The 23,402-nt window shown below is 36.5% G+C and overlaps 1 protein-coding gene across 4 annotated transcripts in view; it reads right to left on the bottom strand.

The window, feature by feature from the left end:
* Nucleotides 1–1,149: 1,149 nt before the first annotated feature.
* Nucleotides 1,150–23,402, bottom strand: part of A1CF (APOBEC1 complementation factor) — an 85,004-nt gene continuing 62,751 nt past the window's right edge. For 3 of the 4 annotated variants that reach the window (XM_017659607.3, XM_073241044.1, XM_073241045.1), the window contains 6 exons: nucleotides 21,205–21,302; nucleotides 17,011–17,284; nucleotides 15,104–15,309; nucleotides 12,296–12,432; nucleotides 11,392–11,543; nucleotides 1,150–8,372 (listed from right to left, as the gene is read on the bottom strand). In XM_017659607.3, the coding sequence (XP_017515096.1) occupies nucleotides 8,221–8,372; nucleotides 11,392–11,543; nucleotides 12,296–12,432; nucleotides 15,104–15,309; nucleotides 17,011–17,284; nucleotides 21,205–21,302 (1,019 nt within the window). In that variant the 3' untranslated portion in view covers nucleotides 1,150–8,220. The remainder of the gene's footprint in view (nucleotides 8,373–11,391; nucleotides 11,544–12,295; nucleotides 12,433–15,103; nucleotides 15,310–17,010; nucleotides 17,285–21,204; nucleotides 21,303–23,402) is intronic. The other variant, XM_073241046.1, reaches the window with a different exon arrangement.

The following is a 23,402-nucleotide window of genomic DNA, read 5'->3' as shown; positions in this document are numbered from 1 at the left end:
CCTAGCCACTATGCAAGGCAGCATGGGATTAAAAAGAACAATTGAAACTACATTGAGGTAGACCTTGAGGGTTAGTTAGAGTATCAAGTCTCAGTTCACAAACACAAGCATGAAAGAAAAAAAATTACTTTATTTTTCTATAATTCAATTTGATTTTTGCCTGTGCTCCAATCTTGTAGGACAGGTAAAAGCAACAACTTGCCAAGGTTCATCCTCTCATTCTTGAATCATACTACAATCTTTAGTATCCTACATAGCGTAGTTATGCAGCTAAGTTCTAGCCAATGTGCTGTCAGCCACAGTGTGTGGAAGCTTCCAGTAAATCCCCTTAAGGAAAAGCTAGTAGGTGTCCTTTCCTCTTCTGCTTTGTCTCTCTCTACCCATCGGTTTGGAATGTAAATACTGTCATCTTAGACCCTGAGATTGAGACCATGCACGTAAAGCAACAAAAAGAAGGACCTTTTCTTCAAGACTGTGAAGCACACTACCAGCATTTTATTGCTTTTGGGGACTTTTGAATGCAGGACAGTCGTATCTCATTTAAATGGCTGCTCTTTTGGGAACTGTCATTGGCAGCCAAATCTAATCCTAGCTAATTCAGAATTTGGTGCTTAGAAGTGGGTGCTACCTGTAACAGAAGTTGAAATATGTGCCATTGACTTAGTGTAGGATTGACAAACTTTTGGAAAGGGTCAGATGGTAAATATTTTGGGCTTTGTGGGCCATATATGGTTTTGGACCCAAATTCTTCCTTTTTTTAAAACAACTCCTTAAAATGTAAAAAACATCTTAGCCCAGTCCTTGAAAAATATAATAACCATTCTTAGTTCAGGGGTCAACAAAGCACAACAAAGATGAAGGCTAGATTTGGTCCTCAGGGGACAGTTTACTGACCTCTATTCTCATCCAGTAGACATTAGCAGATGCCCCCAGGGCAAATGTTGACTTCAGAGCCTACTTACCTTCCTGGAGTCATGTTTTCTCACTATTTTTAGTTTTTGAGTATTTCTCTTGTTTTCTTTATTGATTGGAAAATAATACACTTAATTATTAAAAGTTACTTCTACTCTCAGAAGATGTGCCGGAGGGAACTTCTGTAATAGGGCAAATGTAAAGAAATCACAAAAAGGACATTGCAATTACGAGACATTAATATTTAGATATTTATTCAAAAAGGGTACAATTCTAGTTTTTAGGGAAGAAAAATAAATCATTAACTCATGTTGATACTTTAAAAAACTTTATAATGTTACTTGAAAATTCAACTGAAGTCATTTTGCCATCCTAGAATCACACTAGTCATCGCTAAATTGCATTATTTCTTATTTCATGTGATTTATGATTCTACAGTGCCCATTATGGTCATATTTTCCAAACCAATAATTATCTTCTTAGTAAATGAATGTTGTAATTTAATATATTTAGATAGGTCACAGTGTTCTATAAAACATTGTACTCAGAGTACAAAAATAAGTGCTTTATGCACACTCTTTAATACTGTTTTTTCTCTTGCTTTTGGTACTTCAGCTAACTAACTTCACATAAATAGTCAATAATAACAAAAAAGGAAAAGAAGCAGGAGATTGTTTAACATCTGGAAAGTAGAAATGCATTTTGCTGACAGCATGCTTTTCATTAAGACAGGATAACAATATCTGGCTATATTACAGTCAGAAAAGTAGAAAAAAAGAGGGCTCATGAAGGAATAGGAATAAAAATACCAATAATTACATTAAATATTTAAACCAGTGATATGATGGATCAAGAATAGATTTATCTGCACCTTATGAGTCCAAAGATCTCTTAGGAATTACAGTGGCAAGTGCCAAGTTTCAAAATAAAACCTACATTTGAATAAAATATGTATACTTCATTGCAAATGTATACTTTGTTACAAAAAATATAGGTACAAAGTTTGTTAAATAGATTTCTGGATTTTATAAACACAAGTATATTTGGAAAACAGGAATAGTTAACAACTGCAAGTAAACAAAATGCATGGGTAAGTGCTCATTAGCATCATAAATCAGTATGCAAATTTGTCAATTCCAAGTTTTGAAGCATGTTTTAAAGCTCTGGACCTCTAAAATTATTTCTTCCTATTTTTGCTGTCTTTTATATTTCTTCTGGAGAAAATATTTGACAACTCATTTTACTTAAAAAACAATGGTAATAGAGCAAGGGTTAAATTCATCTTTGAAAAGGCTTACTGTACCAACCTAGTGTTTGGTAATAATAATGGAAACTTAAAGTTTAGAACAGAGTTGATTTATTTTTGGGATTTTAAGTAACAAAATCTACCAGCTGATGCACTTAAATTAAGTGCAATTATATTCCATTTTTAAAAATTCAGAATGGATCACTAAAGTTTGTACTCCATAGGAGAAAGAAAGGAAAGAAGTAGGGAAGGAAGACAGAAAGGTATATATGTATATATATATATAGATAGATAGATAGATAGATAGATAGATAGATAGATAGATAGATAGATAGATGATAGAGAGATAGATATAAACATCTATTTATATATTTGTATTCATAGTTCATAGTTTCTGGCATAAGAGTAGGTATATAGCAAGTACAGAATCATACATTCTACTGAAGAACAGGTTTGTGTGTTAATAGTAATAGTACTATATAATTTGTTTAATTCTAAATATTAGTAAAGTGAATAAAGGAAGTGTAAAAATGAAAATACCTGTTAATAGTATTTTTCATTAAAATATAATCAAATATTTATATGGAATTATGTGAAGACTTTTGGGTGAAGAACAGTTCATGAACAACCGTAATGAAGTTAAATGCAAGTGAATTAATATTTAAGCAAATTCGTAAAACAGGAATTAAGGGAAGAAGCCAATGTGCTTTTTAAGGTTTGGGGAAATCCTTTCTGGTTTGGGGTATAAGTAACTTCGCTTAAGGAAGAAAGGAACCAGCAAATCCTCTAAGACCCTACTAATGCCGGATGAATCTTGCCAGGACAAGCACATGTCTCTGAGGGCTTTCATCTTGTCCCCTGCCAGACTGGCTAAGTGGCTGCTAGTTCTGTTAATTAAAGGCAAAACTCAGGACCCAGAGCCCATGGGCAGTGTGAGGAAAACTAGGACCAGAAAGGGGCTGGGCAGAGGGTCAGCTAGATGGGGAGTGGATTGAGGGTAACCATGCAGGAGAAGACGATGCATTCCTCTCTGTTTGAGTAGTTGGGCCCTTTAGTTTAAGCTGCGTGTGCTCTGGAGCAGATAAAGCCAATTCTACAGCATTAAAAAAAAAAAGCCGGTAAAGATGAGGTCATTGTTTAATTTGTTGTCTACAACTGGGACACATTTGAGAGTAAGAGGGGCTAGTGTTGATATTTATAAAGTAGGACAACAGACATAAGCCAGGGCTGTCTTGGCAAAGCTAGGGATATATTGTCACCCCAGAGGGACATTGCTAAACCCAGAGTGGGAATGATATTCTTGTGTCCAAGAAGTTCCTGCTGGCAGAAGCACTGTTTTTTGGTGTCTCCCCTCCCCTTAGATAAAGTAATGTATGTGAAGAGAGAACAAGGCACATTCTTTTTCTTGGTTTCTCTCTCAAAATAGGATAAAAGTCTGCAGAGATGTGGGTGCACAAGTGTTCTATATTTCATTCCAGCACTTTTGAGTGAATGAAGGCTTCTGATTTCCAGAAAAATAAGGGAACTGTTTTTCTCTTCCAGATTGGTTGTGAATTTCCCTTCACTGTTAACTGAAGTATGAAGTTTTCTTTTTGTCTTTCCTACAAAACTGAGAATTGGGGATGTTTAAGGTCTCCAGTCTCTCATAAATGAATCTGTTTGCTGAAGGTATATACTGCTTTCACTATTAAATGTACACTTTTTCCTTTCTGTGTAAACATTGTAAGAAAAACTTGGCTTTTAAAATGGGGATATTTTGGGAACAGTAGAATATTTTGTACCCATTTTTTATAGAATACAATTTTTAAAAAAATGTTTTACTTCATAAATAAAGAAATAGGGTATGGGAGTCAGAAAAATCTCATTTTTATAATTGTTTTACTGATTACAGCAAGACTTATGTTGCTTTGTTCTAATGTTGGCAAATATAAACATATAGCCTGGTGAATACATTGAAGTTTCTATGAATATATTCTTAAAAAACTCAGAGCATTTTCCAGATGTTATTAGAATGAGGTAAAATCTCAACATCAAATTTGACAGTCAGTTTAACAAAACCCAGTAGATGACTGTTGAATGACAGGCAGGAATGTTTGCTGCCTAGTTTCTCTCTGTCTTCCAGTAAGTATATTAAAATTCCTAAATTATGCTATTAATGTTTTCTTTCAAAAGTATTTATCACAAAGTTCACTTATGGTGCCATATCTGAACCATAGTTCTGTCTTTAACAGATGTATCTACTATATATGAAAAGGTGTCTACAAAATATAAAAAGTATCAAGTCTCTAGGTTAAGTTGTTGGTACATTTTCATCCCCTGGGAATTTCTTTTATGAGCATTAGAAGGAGTTAAATGATCATGGCCTTATATGAATATTGAGGCACATTGTTCACTTTTAGTTAACTCCTTTTAGGAAATCTCAGGGCTAGAGTTACACAATAGTAATAAATTTTATCAAATTTTATAGCTGTGAATACAGAGACAATTTACTCAAAATGCTAACTTTTTTTTATTGGCCCTTATTCTATAAAAGGCATCCTGGAGAATCTTCCTATCACCATGATTCAAATCATGACCCAGTTTTCCAAGACAGAACAATAAAATAATCATTTAAACATCTAGTGAAAGTTAACATAAATTGAAGATAATATTGAAGCCATATTTATGAAAAGTTAGTCCGTGTGACTGAAAGAATGTTTGTGTGTATTTTAAAATTCTAAGTAAAACTAAAACTAATTTCCTGCATAACTACTACCAATTTAATTTCCATCCACCATTAAAAAGTTAAGGAACTGTGATTTGGAAATCTGTACTCTTTTGTGGATATTTTTTGAAGTCAGTATTTTCTTAACATGAGGTAGCTTTCTAGCAGCATTTGGGTGCTGTTACCCAGAACAATGTGGTTTGGCAGCATACCAGGGTTTTGGCAGTGGGGCTGGGGGAAAACTAGTCATCTAGAAGAATTATATTTTGTTGTAGTTAAAGATAGTCTTTAGCTATAGTGGAATGGATGGGGTGGGTGAGAAGTACAGCAATGAAGAGGCAGCATTTTTACAGGTAAGAAAGTAGCTATCTAATCTCTCAGCTGTTCCATTTCCTCCAAAGGAACATTAGCTGCTTTCAATTCTCTCTAAGCTATTACCAAAATATAGAAACCCAATTCTAATATTTTACTAGATGTTTTTAGATGATTGATTTGGTTATTTTGTTGTTTTTGCTTGGTTGGTTGACTCATTTTTTTCTATGAAGAATTTTTTCTTGGAAGAAAGAATAGAAAAATAGATATTGATACACAAGGTACAATAGATATTAAATGAGGTGCTAATTTCTGAAGTTCCCAAATATGAACATCAAGCCAAATAAACCTCTGATTCTACTTTTCATGTCTTAAAAAATATCATTTTTTTTTAAAGTTTCAAATTCATTATTTCAGGACTGCCTCTACATTACTTAATCTGGTCAGAATATAAATAAAAACATATGGCATGGTAGGCACATTGTATGGATATGTTCTAGTGGAATTCAAAGAATTCTCTAGATTTTACTAGAATGAAATAAAATCTCAGCAAAAAATAAAGCCACATGAACTCACTTGAATGAAATCAGTTCTTAGGGGATAAATGTCATGAATATTTGTGTTTTTCCTTGAACAAATAATGAGATGTTCCTGTGGTAATTTTCTTGATACTCCAACATTATTGTATATTTAGGTCTCTGTTCTTAACCCCTTTGAAAAGTGATTATGATTTAATCTGGGATAATGATTTTTCTCATAAAAAGTTTCCCATATTAACTAATTATTCATTGTGATTAAATGTAAAACTCCTGGATCAAACCATCTATTTTGCATTGACTAGACATGCAGAGTGTCCTTTTCTATTAATTTCAAATATTTGAAGAACACTGGAACTTTTGCTCTTGGAATTTGGAATAGTTTTTTGGACTGAATAAGAATTTGCCTGCCCCCAGTGACTGTAAATTTGGACCTAAGAATTACTTAAGGAGGAATTTTTTCATTTTCTCATTTTTAGAATTACTTGAAAGAGTTATTTTACAGCCAATATGAATTATATTCAAATTCATACATTTTATGAGATGAGTATAGGTAAAATATGATTCGGCTGTTTTTAACTTAGATGATATTTTCTTGCATTTTCCTATTTAACAAAAGTGAAATAGAAAACAAATTAAAGGATAGAGTGGAAATGCAAAGAATATAGCAGTTCCCAAACTTAGACACACATTGGAATCACCTAAGGATCTTTAAAAATCCTGATGCCAGGCTCTGATCCTAAGACATTCTGTGCAATTGGTAGGAAGTGTGATCTTGGCATCAGCAGTTTAAAGAGATTTCTAGGTGTTTGTAATGTGCAGTCATGTTTGGAACCACTGTACTAGGGAATATGCGAAGCAAAATATAAAGCTGAAAGCCCAGGCCTTTGAGAGTTTTGAGCTATAGCCTTTGACACCTGATTGGAGTTAATAGAACTGAAAGATTACAGGGACTTTTTGTTACTGGAATTTACTTGATTTTTATTGGAATCTGGCCTGATTTAGTTGTGATCACAGAATTCCATTAAGGAGGTGATAAATTTTTGTATGCCTTTATGTTTGTTTTTCCTTGTGTTCTGTAGAATTTCAAGGGCCAAGGTATTTTAAAAATGGGAATTCTATTAATATATACCTGAAACTACTAATGAGACTAGAGTGGTAGTAATAGGTATTTGGTGTTCAGACCTCAGTTATTTCTGTTGGAACAAAAGGCAATCATTAACAAGTATGGCAAGCAAGTAGGGCCTTCTGTTCACCTCCAGCCCAATGTGTGTATCCCCCTTACCCCATCAGATATTCTAGGGGATTTTGGTAAATATACCACCCTTGCTAAGTGTCTGAAAAATCAACTTCTAATCAGCAGTGGCAGATATAAGGTTTTCCTGGGACAGCTTCGAGACTAAAGGACTCAGATTTACTTACTGAAGTAAAAAGAAGGGATGGTAGAGGATTTCTTGGGAGGTGTAAGTGCATTAGGTAGTCCAAGGCTGAACCCAAGTTAATATAATAGTCTCTGAATGCTGGATGGTGGTCTGGTGGCTACAAAAAAGACCACAGAAATGAGAGTAATTCTTCACTTCTCTCTTTGTTTGAAGTGACATTTTAGCCAATTTGATGAATAGGAAAAAGTACCACAAGTGGTACCATCCATAGGTTTGATTTACTCCTTTATGATAGTAAAGATAGGCAAAATGAGACTGAGATGAAAATAAGTCAATATGGTCAAGTCAAAATGTTAGGATGAGAAAAACCACTTCAAGTTGGAATGGTTATTGTGTTGTGGGGTCCTTGGGAAGGGTAGATGTTCTATGGAAAAAGAGGTGTGGGCTAATAGATTAACAAATGATGGGCCTGGATTTGTTTTAACTGTATCTAAAACACATCACATTAATTTCCAGAAAGTCCCCAGGTACTGTAGGGTACAGGGAGATGCTGACCTATGACAAACTGACTGGATGAAATTTTCAGACTAAAGTGATAGTGACTCCATCAAACTTTGAATAGTTATTCACAAGCTCCAGCCTGCAAAATACAGCCCATGAATGGGCCTTGGGGAACATGTTTTGAAAGCATTTTCCCTCCTTCCTACTGCCTGTTAGTGTATCACAAAGGCAGATGTTTAAGCTACGGTTAAGACCCTGCAGTTTACTTGGCTCCCTTGTAGTTGCTGACTGCTCAGGTCTGCTTAGCCCCTGAATTCTTGCTGGCAAAAAAAAATCTCTCTTTGCTTTGTTAGGGTTTGTACACACACTTCCAACACACTCAGGAACCCCAGAAGAAAAACTTTTGGGGGTAGTGGTTTTTTAGCTTTCTGTTAGAAGCCTTCTTGACATTTGATTTCATCAGGAAAAACATTGTCCTATCACGATTCTACAATTAGTATCAGCTGCTATACAGTCTCGGGACAGGCATTACTTTAGTACTACTTGTGATTATTAGTGGACAGTTAGAGGTTTAATTCCTTTAGATAGAGTTTTGTGTCTTATTCTTAAATTAAAAGAAAGATAGCTTCAGAAGGCTCCATATCCATCCCCTCGGGCAGTCACTGCAAAAGTGGGGTAGACCTCGTACGTTGTATATGCTGCTAAGTCTTGTCCAAGGGTCATGGCTTGCTTGAGCTGGGCCGTGGACACTGGTGCCGTTGGGTTAGGGACAGCATATCCTGGAGGAGGAGGCAGAGAGAACTTCATGAAAGATATTCAGATTTGCTCCCTGGTGGCTTCTCCTCTTCTTTTTGGATATGAAAATCTAACATATTACTTACAGCCAGAAATTAATATGTACATTTTAAAAGATGCTTTCAAGGGATATAATATCTGGACCAATTGACTAGGAGACAGTGTGTTCCTTCAACCACTTGTGTCAAAGTAACTTCACACTCTGAGAATCAGAAACTTTGGGGATAGATTCCATGAGACAGAAACTTAATAGGGCACTGAGTTGATTAAAGCTTGGGATTTAGAACTTCTTCAGAGGGTCCCAGAATTTACAAGGGAGGGGAGGTGACTGACGGGTTGGTAGGTCATGAGAGCTGGGCATCTGTGGGCCTGGCACCCCACCCCCATCTAAATGAAATATTGAAAGCCATTGCCTTTACCCAAGAGGGATGTGTAGGGACTGGGTAGACCAATAGGAGGAATATTTGAAGTTTTAGCATGTTTTCATATGGCACCAAAGATGCAAACCCTAGCATGTCCAAATTTAGACCTAATTGTGAAGGACAAAAAACATTTTCTCACCCCACCATCTAACTGTCTTTGATGCAGTTGGAGGTTTCATCCTCACCAGTGGAGAACCAAGGGGTTTGAATGGTAAGGAAATCGTCATGTGCTTTCACAGTAGTTTTATGTCTACTGATTAAAATTCACTGAGAGAAAAGAGCTTAACAGCTATTACTATCTAAGAAGCAATACTTCCCTGTTAAAGTTTTAGAGCAAAACCTGGCTATTTCTGAGATTCAAAATTGTAGAAGATGACAAGAAGAAGGGAAAAGTATACTTAGGCAGCAAAAGGGGACCTGATTTCTTAAAAAGAAAAAAAAAGCCCATTTGGTTTCTGTGCTCTGGAAGTCTGCCCAAGCTCAGACACATTGATTTCTTTCTGGTGGCTGCTCAGGAAATGATGCCAGGAAGCTTGCTGGACTATTTTATAAAAAATTGAATACACTCCTTGGCTCATGCACTTTGGGCAGTAATGCTGACTAATGCACTAGTAAAGTTTGGCATATTTTCCAAGGATATGAGAAATGTGTTAACAATTACTTAAAAATTTTTGGAAGTAGTATTTCTAAACTAAGTAAGTAATATGTGTGTGTGTGTGTGTGTGTGTGTGTGTGTGTGAGAGAGAGAGAGAGAGAGAGAGAGAGAGAGAGAGAGAGAGAGAGAGAGAGAGAGAGAGGGAGAGAGAGAGTGTGTTGTGTAGTGTAGATTTTATCTTTAGGGATTTTGACTTTTCTTTTCCAATTTGGCTAATTTTTTAAGTGCAAAAGTATTAGTGTTTCAAACAGATTCTTCCCTTGGAAACTATTATTCTTTGCTTGATTCCACAGCAATGCTACAATAGATGCTCACAAATTCTTAGGCATTCCCAAGACAACTCTCATGCCCTAAATATTGTTTACTTCTTGTAGGAGCAAATAGAAGTGAGGATAAGATAAAACATTCTTATGTTTTAAAGCAAATCTCTCCCAGCGAAAGCAAACTTTAAAATTCTCCAGACAGTGGCTCCTTTATTTTTATAGCACCTTCAGTTAGGCCTCTTGGGGGTGCAACTGTTTGCAGAACAGGAACTCGGTGTCCTCCAGAACTTAGAAGCCCTAGCAGAAGTCCCCAGTAGACTGACATGTCAACACCAGGTTTTATGGAAAGCCAGCCAGCTTGGGGCTGATGGCCCTGGTACAGCCCAGCAGGGACCCTGCCCCATGCAGTGGTGGCTGTTGCCTTGGTAACTGTGCAGGGGCGCACCACCCATCCCCATGCTCTGCAGGTCAAAGCTGGAATTGAGGTCACATTCTCATGTGAGGCAGGATTAGTTTAGCCTCCCCTGCTAGAATGGAGGATACAGGTCCAATTTTTGAGGAATAAAAGAAAACCAGAGCAAACTAGGTGTTATGGATATAAGGAATATAACAGTTCTCACATCTATGCATGACCAATATATGAATTACTCAACTGATGGGAATGTCATATTTCTAGGTCTGGTTAGAACTCCCTGAATTGGTCTTATGGGAGGTATGCTGACACAACTAAGTCAAGATGACATATTTCTTCAAAAGAAACAATCTATTACTAAATAAAGAATGGAGTTACTCAAACTGCTAAAGAAAAATTTCCAAAATAAATTTCTGCCCTTTCATCTCTAGAGGATTCATTTTTAATTATTAGCATTTATTGTATGTAATAAATGGGGAAAAGCCTTTTAAATGTGACCTTAAAGGCATATTGGCTTACAGATAGGCTTTACTTTAAGCAGTCAACATATGCTCCAGAGCAAAATTATAGAACAAAAAAATGAGGCCTGATATTCCAGGAAAGATATTGTAAGGATCTTTCTCTCTTTCTCATTCTTTCTCTCCTGCATACACAGTTTTGACTTAATTAAATAAAAATGTGATTTACCATTTCTTTCAGAAAGCAAAGTGATGAGGTGGGATTGAGTAGATCGGAGATTAAAACCGAGGAGGATGCCCAAGGATTGCTTAAAAGCTGCTTGACCTTGGCCCAATTCTTCAATCCTTCCAATACTTGGGTTTCTCAGTATACAATAGTCATTGTGCTAGAACCTATATCTTGTCCTGCCATGAGCATTACTGAGATAATATAAAGCATGTTGAGCATTTAGGTGAGTGCCTGGCACACAGTAAGTGTTCAAAAGACACCAGCTATTAATAGGTAGTTCCAGACTCTCCTACTGAATGTAAAAACGGAGCCAAAGCAAGCCAGACACAGAGAGACTGGTTCATTTGAAATCCCACAGCTGCTTAAGGCTGAGCTGAGACCCGTGGTGCTGCCCGGCTCGGTTCTCTGGCTTCATACCTTACTGCTGCACCCATGTGGCAGATTCTTTTGGAACACAGATGATGTGAATCAGATTTATTGTAGGTCGTGTTCACCAGCGACTCTGAGTCCACAGTACTAAGGAGGGTTTCTGCAGGGTGCCGATTCCCGCGCAGTTTACCTTACCTGTAAAAGCGGGAGCGGTAGGCGCGGCCGCAGCTGCAGTGGGAGCGTCAGTGCCCTCGGTGGGAATGCCCAGGGTCTGCAGGGTGTACTCGGCTGCATAGGTCTTTGCTTCGTCCACGTAGGCGCTCAGCTTCGGAGGCGTGAAAGGGTGGCTGGAAAGCACAGGTAGCCAGGGTAGGCATTTTAAACTTGTGCTACTGAGAGAGGTGGAAATCTACGGTGCTGTGAGCTTTTTGAGATGATTAGATAATGGACCTCTGCGTGGGTATTTTTCATTCTTTTTGCTTTTAAAGCTTCCAAATATAGATGCATGTGGGAATATCTGTCAATCGATCTAGAACCAGTGGTGTTTGAAGACATTCCTGTAGCATGCTTTTAACTTATTACATGGCTTTTCTAAAGTACATGTGAAACACTGGTTCTAAAATATGTAGAAATCAGGCTTGAGGTAAAATTCCAAAAATCGTGTCCACCAACAGAAAGGTTATATCTTTGGTCCAAAATTTAAAATGATAGGGCACAGTGTTAATCTATAAAATGACAATTTCATAGGGCTCAACCTAAATACCACACATTTTAGAGAATGGCTATAGTTTTCACTGCTTACATTTGCACTTTTTACATTTAACATCTGCAGTTTTCCATTTGTTGATTATACTACCCAGTCTTGATTGTCTATATAAAATTTGAGAGCTTTGAGATGCCAGTCTGATAGCAGGCACATACATCCCAACTGCACATCTCAATGGTTGCATTGAATGAACAATGAATAGGTAGTATACTTGGATATTTACCTTATTTAGAAAATGGTCCAATACACTTAACATACAGGGGGCTCTCACACTTAACATTAGGAGGCTATCCCCAACATCTAAATGATCAGGGATTTGGAGAAGCTACGCACATGGTTGGATTCTGGCTGGCCAGAGCAGGAATGGTGATTTTGTATAAGAATAGTTGTCTTTGATCCTGTCCAATGGCAGAATGCAGCTGATAAACTGGCTGTCCCCAGTTATTTTTCTGACAAATTTCTTCTAATATCTACAAGAGAAAAAAAGTGATTTCCTTTCAAATGTCACATTTGCATTATTTCCCCAGCTTGCAGGTTTTAAAATTCTAATCATCAGAGTTTAAGCTAATATAAGAAGATATAAAATGCCACATGGTTTAATGACTCATAAAACTTAAGATGAACCCAATTTGAACTCCATTTAAAGTGTTATGTCTATTAATTCACAAAAATCATTTTCACACCATTTATTCTAATATGTTTTTAGTTTAGTCCATTAGCTTAACTTTTTACCAATAGTTTAATATTAGGATTTGATATATTTATTCCATTTAAAAAATGATATTCCAGCACTGTGTGGCTGGATTTATCGTTATTATCCTCAATCCTTCTGTTAATAATGGTTTAGAGAAAATTAACTAAGACTACTCTTATTTTATGTCATTTGTTATAGGGTTTTCACATTTTCAGAAAAATAAAGTTAAAAAGTTTAATGGGTTAGTGTTTGCTAATGAACATTAATAGATGGGTATTGAAAGTTCAATGTCTTTGTTTGGCAAAACACCCCTTCTGGCTATTTTTACAACTATCTGACTTTTTAGAATCTTTCTACATGCTTCCCCCGCCGCCCCCCTTTCCTATCATTACTCCAAACTGAGTCTTGTCTAAAGGCACATTTGTTTTTCATCCTAAAGCCATTTTTTGGTGGCCTACAAGCCCCAATGCTCCCACTACTCAGCAGATTCAGTAAACTGTGTAAAACAGGGCAAAGGTCTGAAAAAAGCATCTCTTTGGGACAGAACAATGCCCCCAGGTGAACCTACGGATCTTCCTATCTCATTTGTTCTGATCTAATCCAGCTGCAATAGCATGACATTTTCCAGTTTATTAAATTTGTAGATGGCTCCTATCTTCTCTGTTAACTTTTTCTTTTTAATACTGTTAGTTATGCAGTGACTCTTGTCATCTACAAAGCACTCTGTAAGTCTCCTGGGCCATAGTAAAATGCTTTAGCTGGCAGCCTGTCTGTTCATGCCCAGTGTGCTCACACATGCGAAAGGAGTACTATTTCTGCCTACTGACTCTGCAGGGCAGTACTCGACCCTCTGCTCTTGTTGGACGTTCCTAACTTTGCTATGGAGTTGTTAAGGCTCCATCTATGTTGGTTGGGCTTGGCATGGTCTTCAAATTCTAAGCCATAGTTACAGAAATTCAGAGTCAGTTTAATTAAATGACTTTGATTAGTCGATAGAGATGTTTGCTCGTATGTTAATATAAAGCACGTCCAATTTCTAACACAGGAATAATATCAAAAACAGAAATGATTATTCATACTATAGCAGTTCTTAGAACTGTTACACAGAGTTTATGATTGTAATTATTTTTTGTTAAAAAAAAATTTCCAAGTCTCCGTGTACTTTAATTAGGTCTCTTGCCTTGGGTTTTAACCTAAGGGATGGCTAGCTTTTGTGTTTTCTGAGCAAAGCTCTGTCATGGCACTTACTAGATTTAATTGTAATTACCTGTTTATGTGTGAGTATCCTCTTGCTGGATTGCCCTATGAATTTTGATGGCAAAGATTATGTTATATTCACTTTTCCATCTCTAGACCCTAGCACAATACTTGGTGCATAATGAATATCCAGTAAATGGTCTTTGAATAAACAAGTGGTTGCCATTTACCATTCTGATAGGCATCGTTTTTTTTAATCGCCTGGGTAGAGTTAGCAGAAACCTTAGATGAACCAATTTGTGTCTATAAGAAAGCCATTAATCCTACAAAAAAAAAATTACTCAAAATGAGCTTTTAGAGAACCAAGTTTTCTGCTTGATATCGCGATCATAAGGCTACTTCCATAGATTTGAGGCCTACACATTTGGGGTGGGAGCAGGGATGTTTCCTTTAGGGTACACAAACTGTAACTGAGCAACTAGAAATTGTTACTCAGCCAAAGTGTCTCTGCAGAGAGACCAGCATGTACTGCACATCCGCAGAGAACTTCTAAGGGTTAATACAGATCCTGACTTGTGTTATTTTTAGCTCTTATTCACTTTCCATCCTGGAACAACTTTTACAACTTCTAATTTTCCAATAATAAAATCTGCAGCCTTGTGCAGAAACATGGAAATTAAGAACTGTGAAGTGAAAACAATAAAATGTATCATAATGCCATTACCCAAATTTAATCACTGAAGAGTCAGTTTGACATGAGTGATGCATCTCATAGTTAATATGAGCAAAGATCACTGTGGATAGCATGGTGTCTTCTCCTAAACAGTATTTCTAAGAACAGATGTCCTAATTGGTCTGTTCATTCCTTGTCATTTGCTAACAGACCTGGCTCACATACAATAGACATCTATCCTGAATTAGGGTTTTGCCTCCATTTTATATCCGTTAAGGTATTGGTTGATAATTCTTAATAGCTCTCAGGATCTTTACATTTCAGTGAAGATTATTTAAGGTGTCAACTCCATAATTAGAAAACAGAAAGGGTCTATAATGGAACAATGGCACTCAACACCCAGCATTCTCTCACAGTCCCGTTATGTTGATTGGCCACTTTATCTGTTTAAAAAAACAAAACAAAACAATACCATAGCCCAGGAAAGGATCAAGTCAAGTCTTTTGATGAAAGGTGACTGATGGTCTTTAGCCTAACTTAAATTTAAAGAAACTATCTTTGGAATATCATTACCTACCTGGGGAGCAAGTTTAATTCCTTGTGGTTTTAAAGTGACAGGGTTCATCGGGGTGAGCTCCATCCCGGGTAAAAGATCATAGAGTTTGTCTTCTCTCTTGTCTCCTTTGACCTGGTATCCACGACCCAGGCCTGTGTATGCCAAATAGCCACGGCCGCCCAGTCCTCTCACTCCCGCAGCCCCTACAGGTACATTCATGTAAATTTCTAGGGATGTAAGAAGGCATTAAACTGAATCAAACCACCAGAAAATCACCCTGAATCTTACTGTAATGGAAAAGTTAGCCCAAGTCACATTGATGATTGCTCTGAAGATGGGTAGAGAACTCTAGGATTCTAATGTAATGAAACTCAACATCACATGGGGTTCGCCTTAGGTGTCTTTTTTTTTTTCTTTTAACATCTGTGGAAGAAAGCAATACTATCAAAGCTATTGATGAGTACACAAGTAACTTTAAAACTTTGGTACATGAAAAATTTTACAATTTGTGTTTTCAGTTAACCTTCTGTTGGGAAGGTATTTATTAAAACATCCCAGCATGATATGACCCTAAATATTAAAAATCGGTCTTGGACTTTGTCATTGATCAGTAGTAAATTCTAGCTTCCCAATAATTCCATCTCAGTGACCTGTTGGAAAACCAGTATTTAGGAAAGATATTTTTAAGTTGACCATTTTCTCTGTTATATTCTGTCAATGTGAGGCTTACATTTCCATTGAGTTTCATTAATAGATTCTTTTTGATTTTTTGTTTTGTCACTGTTATCTTGATTTCCTATTGGTGGTACAAAGAAATAAAAAATTAAGTTGATTACCCTTCATCCATGAACATCATCATTGATTCCTTTCTTGTTATAAGACAGGTATTTTTTCACTTGAAGTTGAGTTTGCTTTTTTCCTACATTACAACTGGTTGACAACTTATATTTAAGGTATGGATTATTTAATGATGTGATTTTAGATTATAAATGCATCATGTTTTAGTGACATTATTTGTCTTCATACAGACAAATTATCCTAAAGGAAGTCCTGATTATTTCTTTTGCATTATAATTTTGGAGTGATTGTTTTATGAATATGGAATTTTTAAGGCTGTTGAAGACTAGAGCTCTTAGGGTGGTCAATTCAATTTCCCTGAAAAAGAATAAAACACATTAAGATAATTGTTTCCACAGTAATATGCTCTCCTTATCTCCTATATTGCTTGAACTAGCTGAAAACTGCTTGAATATTTGGAATTCTCATAGGGTTCAATAGGAAAGATTTACTGTTTGGCAGTCAGACTGAGGGATTTCCCCCCCCTGCCATTTGGACTTTACTGTTTAGTTCTCTATATCCTGGAGAGACATAGATGATTTTCTTAATAGTGTGACTTTTTAGAAGGTATAGCACATATTTCTTGGGGTAGGTCAGAGAAGAGTATTTCATATCTCTTTTAGGATATATTTATGGTAATTTGTGATTTATATATGATCATGATGCCACTGAGCCACCATCAAATACATATGTGCCTTGACATGTTTTTGCTATTTGAGATAAATGGTTTCCATTGGACCATATTACTCTCACTTGAAAGTTTTTAATGAGTCATAAATGACTGCAATAGGGTGGTCCAATGATAAGGGATGTGCTAATAATTAGTTTGTGCAAATTTCATGGGCTCATGAAAATATCAAATGTGTGCATTAGCCTCATTTGTATTATGTCTGACCACACTTTTTCAATAACCAGTTGTAATGTGAAAAAAGATTCCTATGGAAAGGAAACTATTGATACAACATTTGATTTTTAATAACCAATTTTCCAGTATTTTTCTCTCAGTGGACCCATCCAATTTATGTAAGGCTATTGCAATACATCATTTGAAATCGTAGAATTATTCTAGGGCGAGAGCTGATTGGTGTTACCTCTGACAGAAGGGGCTCGGATAATGGCCCTGTTGCCAAGATGTCCCTTGGTGGCTGGGAAATGAATGCTGGGAATTGCTGGATAGACCTGGGGGGCATAGAAGACAGGAGCTCCAAGGTAGGTTGCGGTGGGATCGTAAACATGGCCCAAAGAGTAGGTGTACTCTCCTTGCGGCATGGTGCCCCTTCCACCTGTGCCTCGTGTGTACCTAACGTAACTGTCTTTGTCCACTGGTTTGGCTAGAGTCACTTCGATGGGGGACCCATCCAGCACCTGTTGTAGAGAGCAAGGAAAAAGCAACATGAAAAGGTGTGAAGACAGCCAAGTGTAGCTGAGCCTTGGTAACATGCCTTCTGCGAAGTGTGAGTTTGCTGCTATATTGACTGTTCCACTTACATGTATCTTGTCTCTGAGTAGGTTTGTGTGCATGCCAGCTCAGTTTTCTGTGAGTGGTTTTGTTGGTAAATTGCACACCATAATAGGACAACAGGTTTGACAGTTACAAATTGCTCACTGTTCCTTGATACATTGATTATAAATTTAATCTAAATGTACTTAGAAGAAATTTAATTATAAATTATAAATTATATAATTCTAAGAAATCTGAGGTTAATTGTGGGTGGAATATGATCTGCACAACCTAGCACAGTAATATGAGGTTAAAAGAAACCAGTAAAGATATCTTATCAGGGGGTAACACCTTGGCGTGGGCAGTCGAGTTATGCCTTTCCAGCTACCAGACAGCTAAATGTCTTACATCTTACAGCAGCTACAGAATAGGTAAGTTTTTACTGGAAAAGAAAAGAGGCTTAAAAGTGGAGCTTTACTTAAGGAAGAGAATTCAAGGAGGCTATTGCACTGTCCTTCACAGATCCTTGTACAGAAACCTTTGATCTGCTTAACCATTGGGAGCTAATAAATGGGATGGTAGCGCAATATTCAAATTTCTCAAGTCATGCATGATTTAAAACTTGTCCTCAAGAATTATTGGAGTGGTTCTTGTCTGACATAAGTTTTTGACATTTTGCAAACAGATCCAGCTGTTGAGGATAATGGCTGTGTGTAGATCTGCATGCATGACTCACTTTCATATATTGCTTGCATACACAAGAGACAGATAGCACTTACCAAATACTTGATGGATTGATGTATTTCTTATCAAAGAGACAAGCTATTGTGAGGAAACATTTATAGCTTATTTCAAATAAGACTATTAAGAGCCTCTATTTTGTACAAAGAAAAGAAATTATGTAAAGTGTTCCTGGAGAAATTTATGTTCACAGCAGCTCATGATGTCATGAGCGAGTCAGTGGTTCCTGGATCATTGAAGTCTGCTGGATGAAGATTATGCTTCATAGTCATCCTAACCATTTTGGTCATCCTCTTGGGCAACTTCCTCTTAGTTTCATATATCTATGTAGCTTTTCAGTAGCAGGAGCCAGTATCAAATATGTTAGATGGGACACACCGAGAGAGAGAATCAAACTGATATTCAACTACTTTATACTGATGTTGATGTACTTAGGAGAAACAGACTTAGGAGTATTGAGTAATGGGGTGACCTTTGATAGAAACTTCTTTATCTTCAGTCTTGTCTTGAGGAAGATTGGAGACCCAAATAGGTCTCTGCTTATATGCATTTCCACATCAAGAGATATTTTTAATGGAATGATTCTTTACTTCAAATTCAGATTTCTCATCATAATAGATTTTATCTGTATTCCTCTGCTCCTCTAACAGTGTTTAAAATCAATATTGTATTCACTTATTTGGTTTAGAAAGTTTCAAGAGCTAGAGCAATATCTTCTTAGTCTGTATGCTCCCAAGCCAAGCAAAATTTATTGTACATTATAGACATCCACAGGAATTTACAGAATAAAGAAATAATCATCTGCAAAGCTCATTTCATCACCTTTCACTTTAAATGGGCTTCCCTTCCTACTTCCCTCACAGTATTATCTGGACTCCCATAATTAAAACCCATAAAGACTCAATCCTTCTTTCTTACTCCTACAGCCAATTAGTCCCTCTGTCCTTTGAATCCATCTCCTATAGTCCTGTGTACCTGTGTAGAACTCTCTCCTACATTCCATTCCTGTCCTAGTTCAAGCCCTTATTTCCTCCCATTTGGGGGACTGTCATAGCTTTTTAACTAATTCCAATTATATCTCTATCCCTACTCTGTAGACCTTCAATCTTAGTAGATTAATTTCCCTAAATTGTAAATGTGGTTACCCATTGCACAAAAATTTTCAAGATCTCATCTTGTCTAATAAACCAATTTTAGGAAAACTTAACTTTTGATTTTCCCTTATGGCATTATAGTTGAATACAATATTTAGTATATATTTGCTAATAATATTGAATATATATTTGAGTTCATAATATATATATAATTGCAATAAAAATATCTAGCTATAAATATATCTATCTGTAAAAATTAGGAACAATTTGAATAGTTGGCCATTGTAATTATTCCAATGTAATTAGCATTTGGTTTATGATTGACTGTCCCTTCTTAGCCATCACCACATATCTTCAGGAATGTTTTCAAACTGAGAAACCAACCTACAAATTGTTTTCAGATAACACTTTTATGATATTAAATATAACATCAATGAAGATGAAGTAATGTTCTGCTTCATAGACATGTAATTCAATATGCATTAATTTTTGGTTTGCAATTTTTTTTTTTTTTTGTATTTTGGAGTTAGTACCATTTCCCCCCATGACTCAAACATTTCTGGAGGCCCCAGAATAGCTTCTAAGCCCAGGCCCCACTGTGTCTGGAGGACCTGCACTGGAGATCCTGCCTTTGGCCTCTACATTCACTCCCCACCTGCCCCCAGCCTCTCTGCTCTACATGGCGCCCTCTTCAGGGCTCCTGAGCCTTTTGGGTTGGATTTGGCTCATGCAAAGCCCTAGGAGGTTGCGGGGAGAGGTAACAGTGAGTTTGGGCCATGTCTTCTCCTGGCTCCCTCTTTAAGAGGTTATGTTGGTCTGTCTCTATCCATTGACCAAAGATCACTAATTCTCTCAGAGATACACTCTATAAAATTCTTTGTCTTTTAGGTGTCCCATTACTTCTCCAACCCTTTGTCTCTTTGACTCCTGAGTGCCACGAGCCTTACGTTCCTGCACCATCTCCTTTGATTTCCCTACCCCCACACTCTCACTTTTGTAATTTGCTCATTTGCCGCCTGGCTGCTGTTAGGACTGGTTGATGCCAGGTCAGACAAGAAGCCAGCCCTCTGTGCCTTGTGTATGATGCTCTAACCAAACCGATTTATTTTCACTGTTCTCCAGTCATATCTAGCTCTTTCCAAATTCTGTGCCTCTAAGACTGTCTCTCCTTTTCCATGTTTTTTTCTTTTGGAATCCTGCCTAATTTCACGACTTCTTATAGATATTATCCTCTCATATTCATGACAGTTTTCTGATTCTTTATGGCCCACTTCTCCTTTCTTTGAATATTTTTATCTGTTTTTTTTTTAATGAAACTTACTGGCTGTATTTTGCAAAAGCATTTGTGTACTTGTTATTCCTCTGACATACTTGACATACTTTTAGTTCTTTGACAAGCGTCTTTGGTTTGATTCTTTTTGTATTCCAGACATTATTTTTGGCAAGATAAGTGGTCTACAGAAAGGTTTTAATGTTTATTGCACTGAAAAGTAAGTATTATATTGGTTTCTATATACAGATCAGAAGTAAGGATATAGAGATTAGTCTTTCCCTAGAACTTACTCTCGGCAAGGTGAACAGATTCTAAGCCTTCCAGAATTAGAAGATCAAACTGGGTAGCAGAATGATAACAGCTACCTTGACATCTTTTCTGATCATCAGTCTGCAAAATACTGCACTACAAAGGTGAGGATCTCCTTGAAATATGAGAGAAAATTGGGATGGGGAAGAAACACCTTGAAGCAGTCTGCTCCAATCTCTTCTTTCTAAGTAAAGTGAGAATTAGTGACCTGCCCAAATCAGCCAAGATTAGAGCTAGACTGGGTATATGAGCCGCATCTCCACTGTGTTGTCCACCACTCCTATCTTAGCGGACTGAGGGAGCCGTGTCAGAGTCAGAGACAGAGAAAGCCTGAGGGAGGTAGATTTTCAGGATTGTTCTTTTGAGTAAAACATCCACACCAAACTCTAATGGTATCTGTATGTAATTTTTCTTTGTGTCACTTTACCTTCCCATTTAAAGCTTTCATAGCCTCAACTGCGTCTTCTCGGTTATTGAAGTGCACAAAAGCATAATCTCGGATTTTCTTTACCCTCTCCACAGCACCTATAAGTAGAATGAAAGTAGCTGCATTAGTAAACTTGGAAGAGATCACACTGAAAATGATGTATTTTACATTTAGTTTCCAAGAGTATTTGACTTCTTTTTTTTTTGAGGCTCCATATTTATGTAAGGACCTCACTGAGAATATTTCCTTTGTCCAGGTTTAAAATTCTGCAAATTCAACAAAAGATTTTGTTTGAACTTTTTTTTCACACCCATATTCTGCCTTATAATTAGTTATGGATTTGTTTTTTCCACTTTTTAGATTGTAAGATCTTTAAGGGTAGGAGTAATCTTTCCTATTATGTACTCTTTGTTGAATTGAACTGAACTCAGTTATTGGTCATCTTATAAATATTTATTTATGTGTTTATCTTTTTTAATTGTATCGCTTTCTCCTCAGAAAAATGCCTTTTTCTTTTGATTTTTATATAATAAAATTTTGGAGTTAGAGACTTAACAATGATGTACTTCATTTTTCTTTAATTCATTTTACCTTTTTTTTTAAATTTAAAGATTAGGAATCCTAGTTCTGACAAAGTAAATGAGATTTATAAGAGTTCACAAAGCTAAAAATTAGAACTCAGGTTCCCTATCTTCTTATCTAATACTTTTTTATAAAAAAAAAGGTGATTTCTAAAAGAACATCTGAAAACTAAGATAGTTCCTTACCATAGTGTTTATAATAACTAAAGGTTGGAAATAATGTAGATATCCACTACTTCTACCTTGAGGAATAACTTCTGTAGAAACATACATATGCAAAAGGATCATATGCGTAAGGATATTATCACACCACTGTTGAAATAGAAAAATAAAATGACTTAGTGTCCATTTCATGAGAGTGATGAAATTTGATATTGTCATATCAAACAACAGTGAGGAGTCTTTAGAGAGAACAAATAGACCCATATATCCTGGGAAAGATTAGAGAATTTTTATTAAATTTAAGAAATTAAAAAATAGTAAGTGTAATATTATATCACCTATGTTTTTAAAATCCCAACCCATGTATATGTGCACATAAATATGAACACACACAGAGAACTGGAAAGATAGAGACCAAACTGTTAATAGGGGTTACTTCAGAATTGGGGAGAATAAAGGGGACTTTCATATTTTAATGTATGTTCTTTGGTATTTTATAAATATTTGCAAGGTTTATATAAATTTTTTGTGTGATGTAAAAGTAAATAACAAATCAGCCTAACCTGTTTTTATGGAGAGAAACCACTATGTCTGTTGATGAAAACATAAAAATAAAAAGCATTGTACCAAGTTGGTTGAACTTTATATTTTATGTTCTATTATCAAAATGTTAAAGAATATTGTTGCTCATTCAATTTTAATAATAGAACTTTTGCCTAGAGTAAAGGGAAGATGGAAACTTGTTTAATATTAACTTGTTAGCAGGTTGGCATGCCAAGTATCCTCTTTTCACTACATTCCCTTGGGTGTATCTTAAGATACTGGGTTTTCCTCTTCTGTTCTTCATTTCCAGAGAAACATAAGATGGGACCCTGTGCCAGGGAGGATCAAAGGAGGGAGTAAGTCCTCTCCTTTCTTCTCCTCTCTGTCTAAGTTCAGTTATCTATCCTACTAGACTCAAGGTCACAAAGACAATTAGAGTTTCCACTCTATCACATGGTTCAATGGCTATTAACTCTCTACCTTTGGAATAATGGTAGGGCTGTCATGCAAAGATAATTTAAAAACATTATGGCATTTCTCTCTCCACTCAGCATTTAACCCTTGACTTCTTATGATAGTGGTTATATAGAGTAAAATTATCTGGCTAGGCTGACAAATAAAGGTATTTGAGACCAGGAAGCATGTGAATTCCAAGTGAACTTCCAACATGGTTTCTTATGCCTTCCATATCAGGTGGGGTAATTATCGTGACAACCTCATGGCTGGTCTTGGTAAGTGAGAAATACAGCACGGGCCAATGAGGACCTCTACCTTTCCAGTCTTTGCTCCATTCATTCTTCGGTACCATCCTCCATCTAGGCTCCACTAGACTCTTAGCTCTCTGAGAGCAGTATCTGCTTCAGGGGCCTCTCGGCACTGTCTAATGCAGTTCCTACCTAGTGCCTGTGTACA

This window comes from Manis javanica, chromosome 7, assembly GCF_040802235.1.
Source record: "Manis javanica isolate MJ-LG chromosome 7, MJ_LKY, whole genome shotgun sequence".
Classification (NCBI taxonomy): Eukaryota; Metazoa; Chordata; class Mammalia; order Pholidota; family Manidae; genus Manis; species Manis javanica.
The sequence above is the reverse complement of the archived record's forward strand: the minus strand, read 5'-3'. Positions and strand labels throughout refer to the sequence as shown.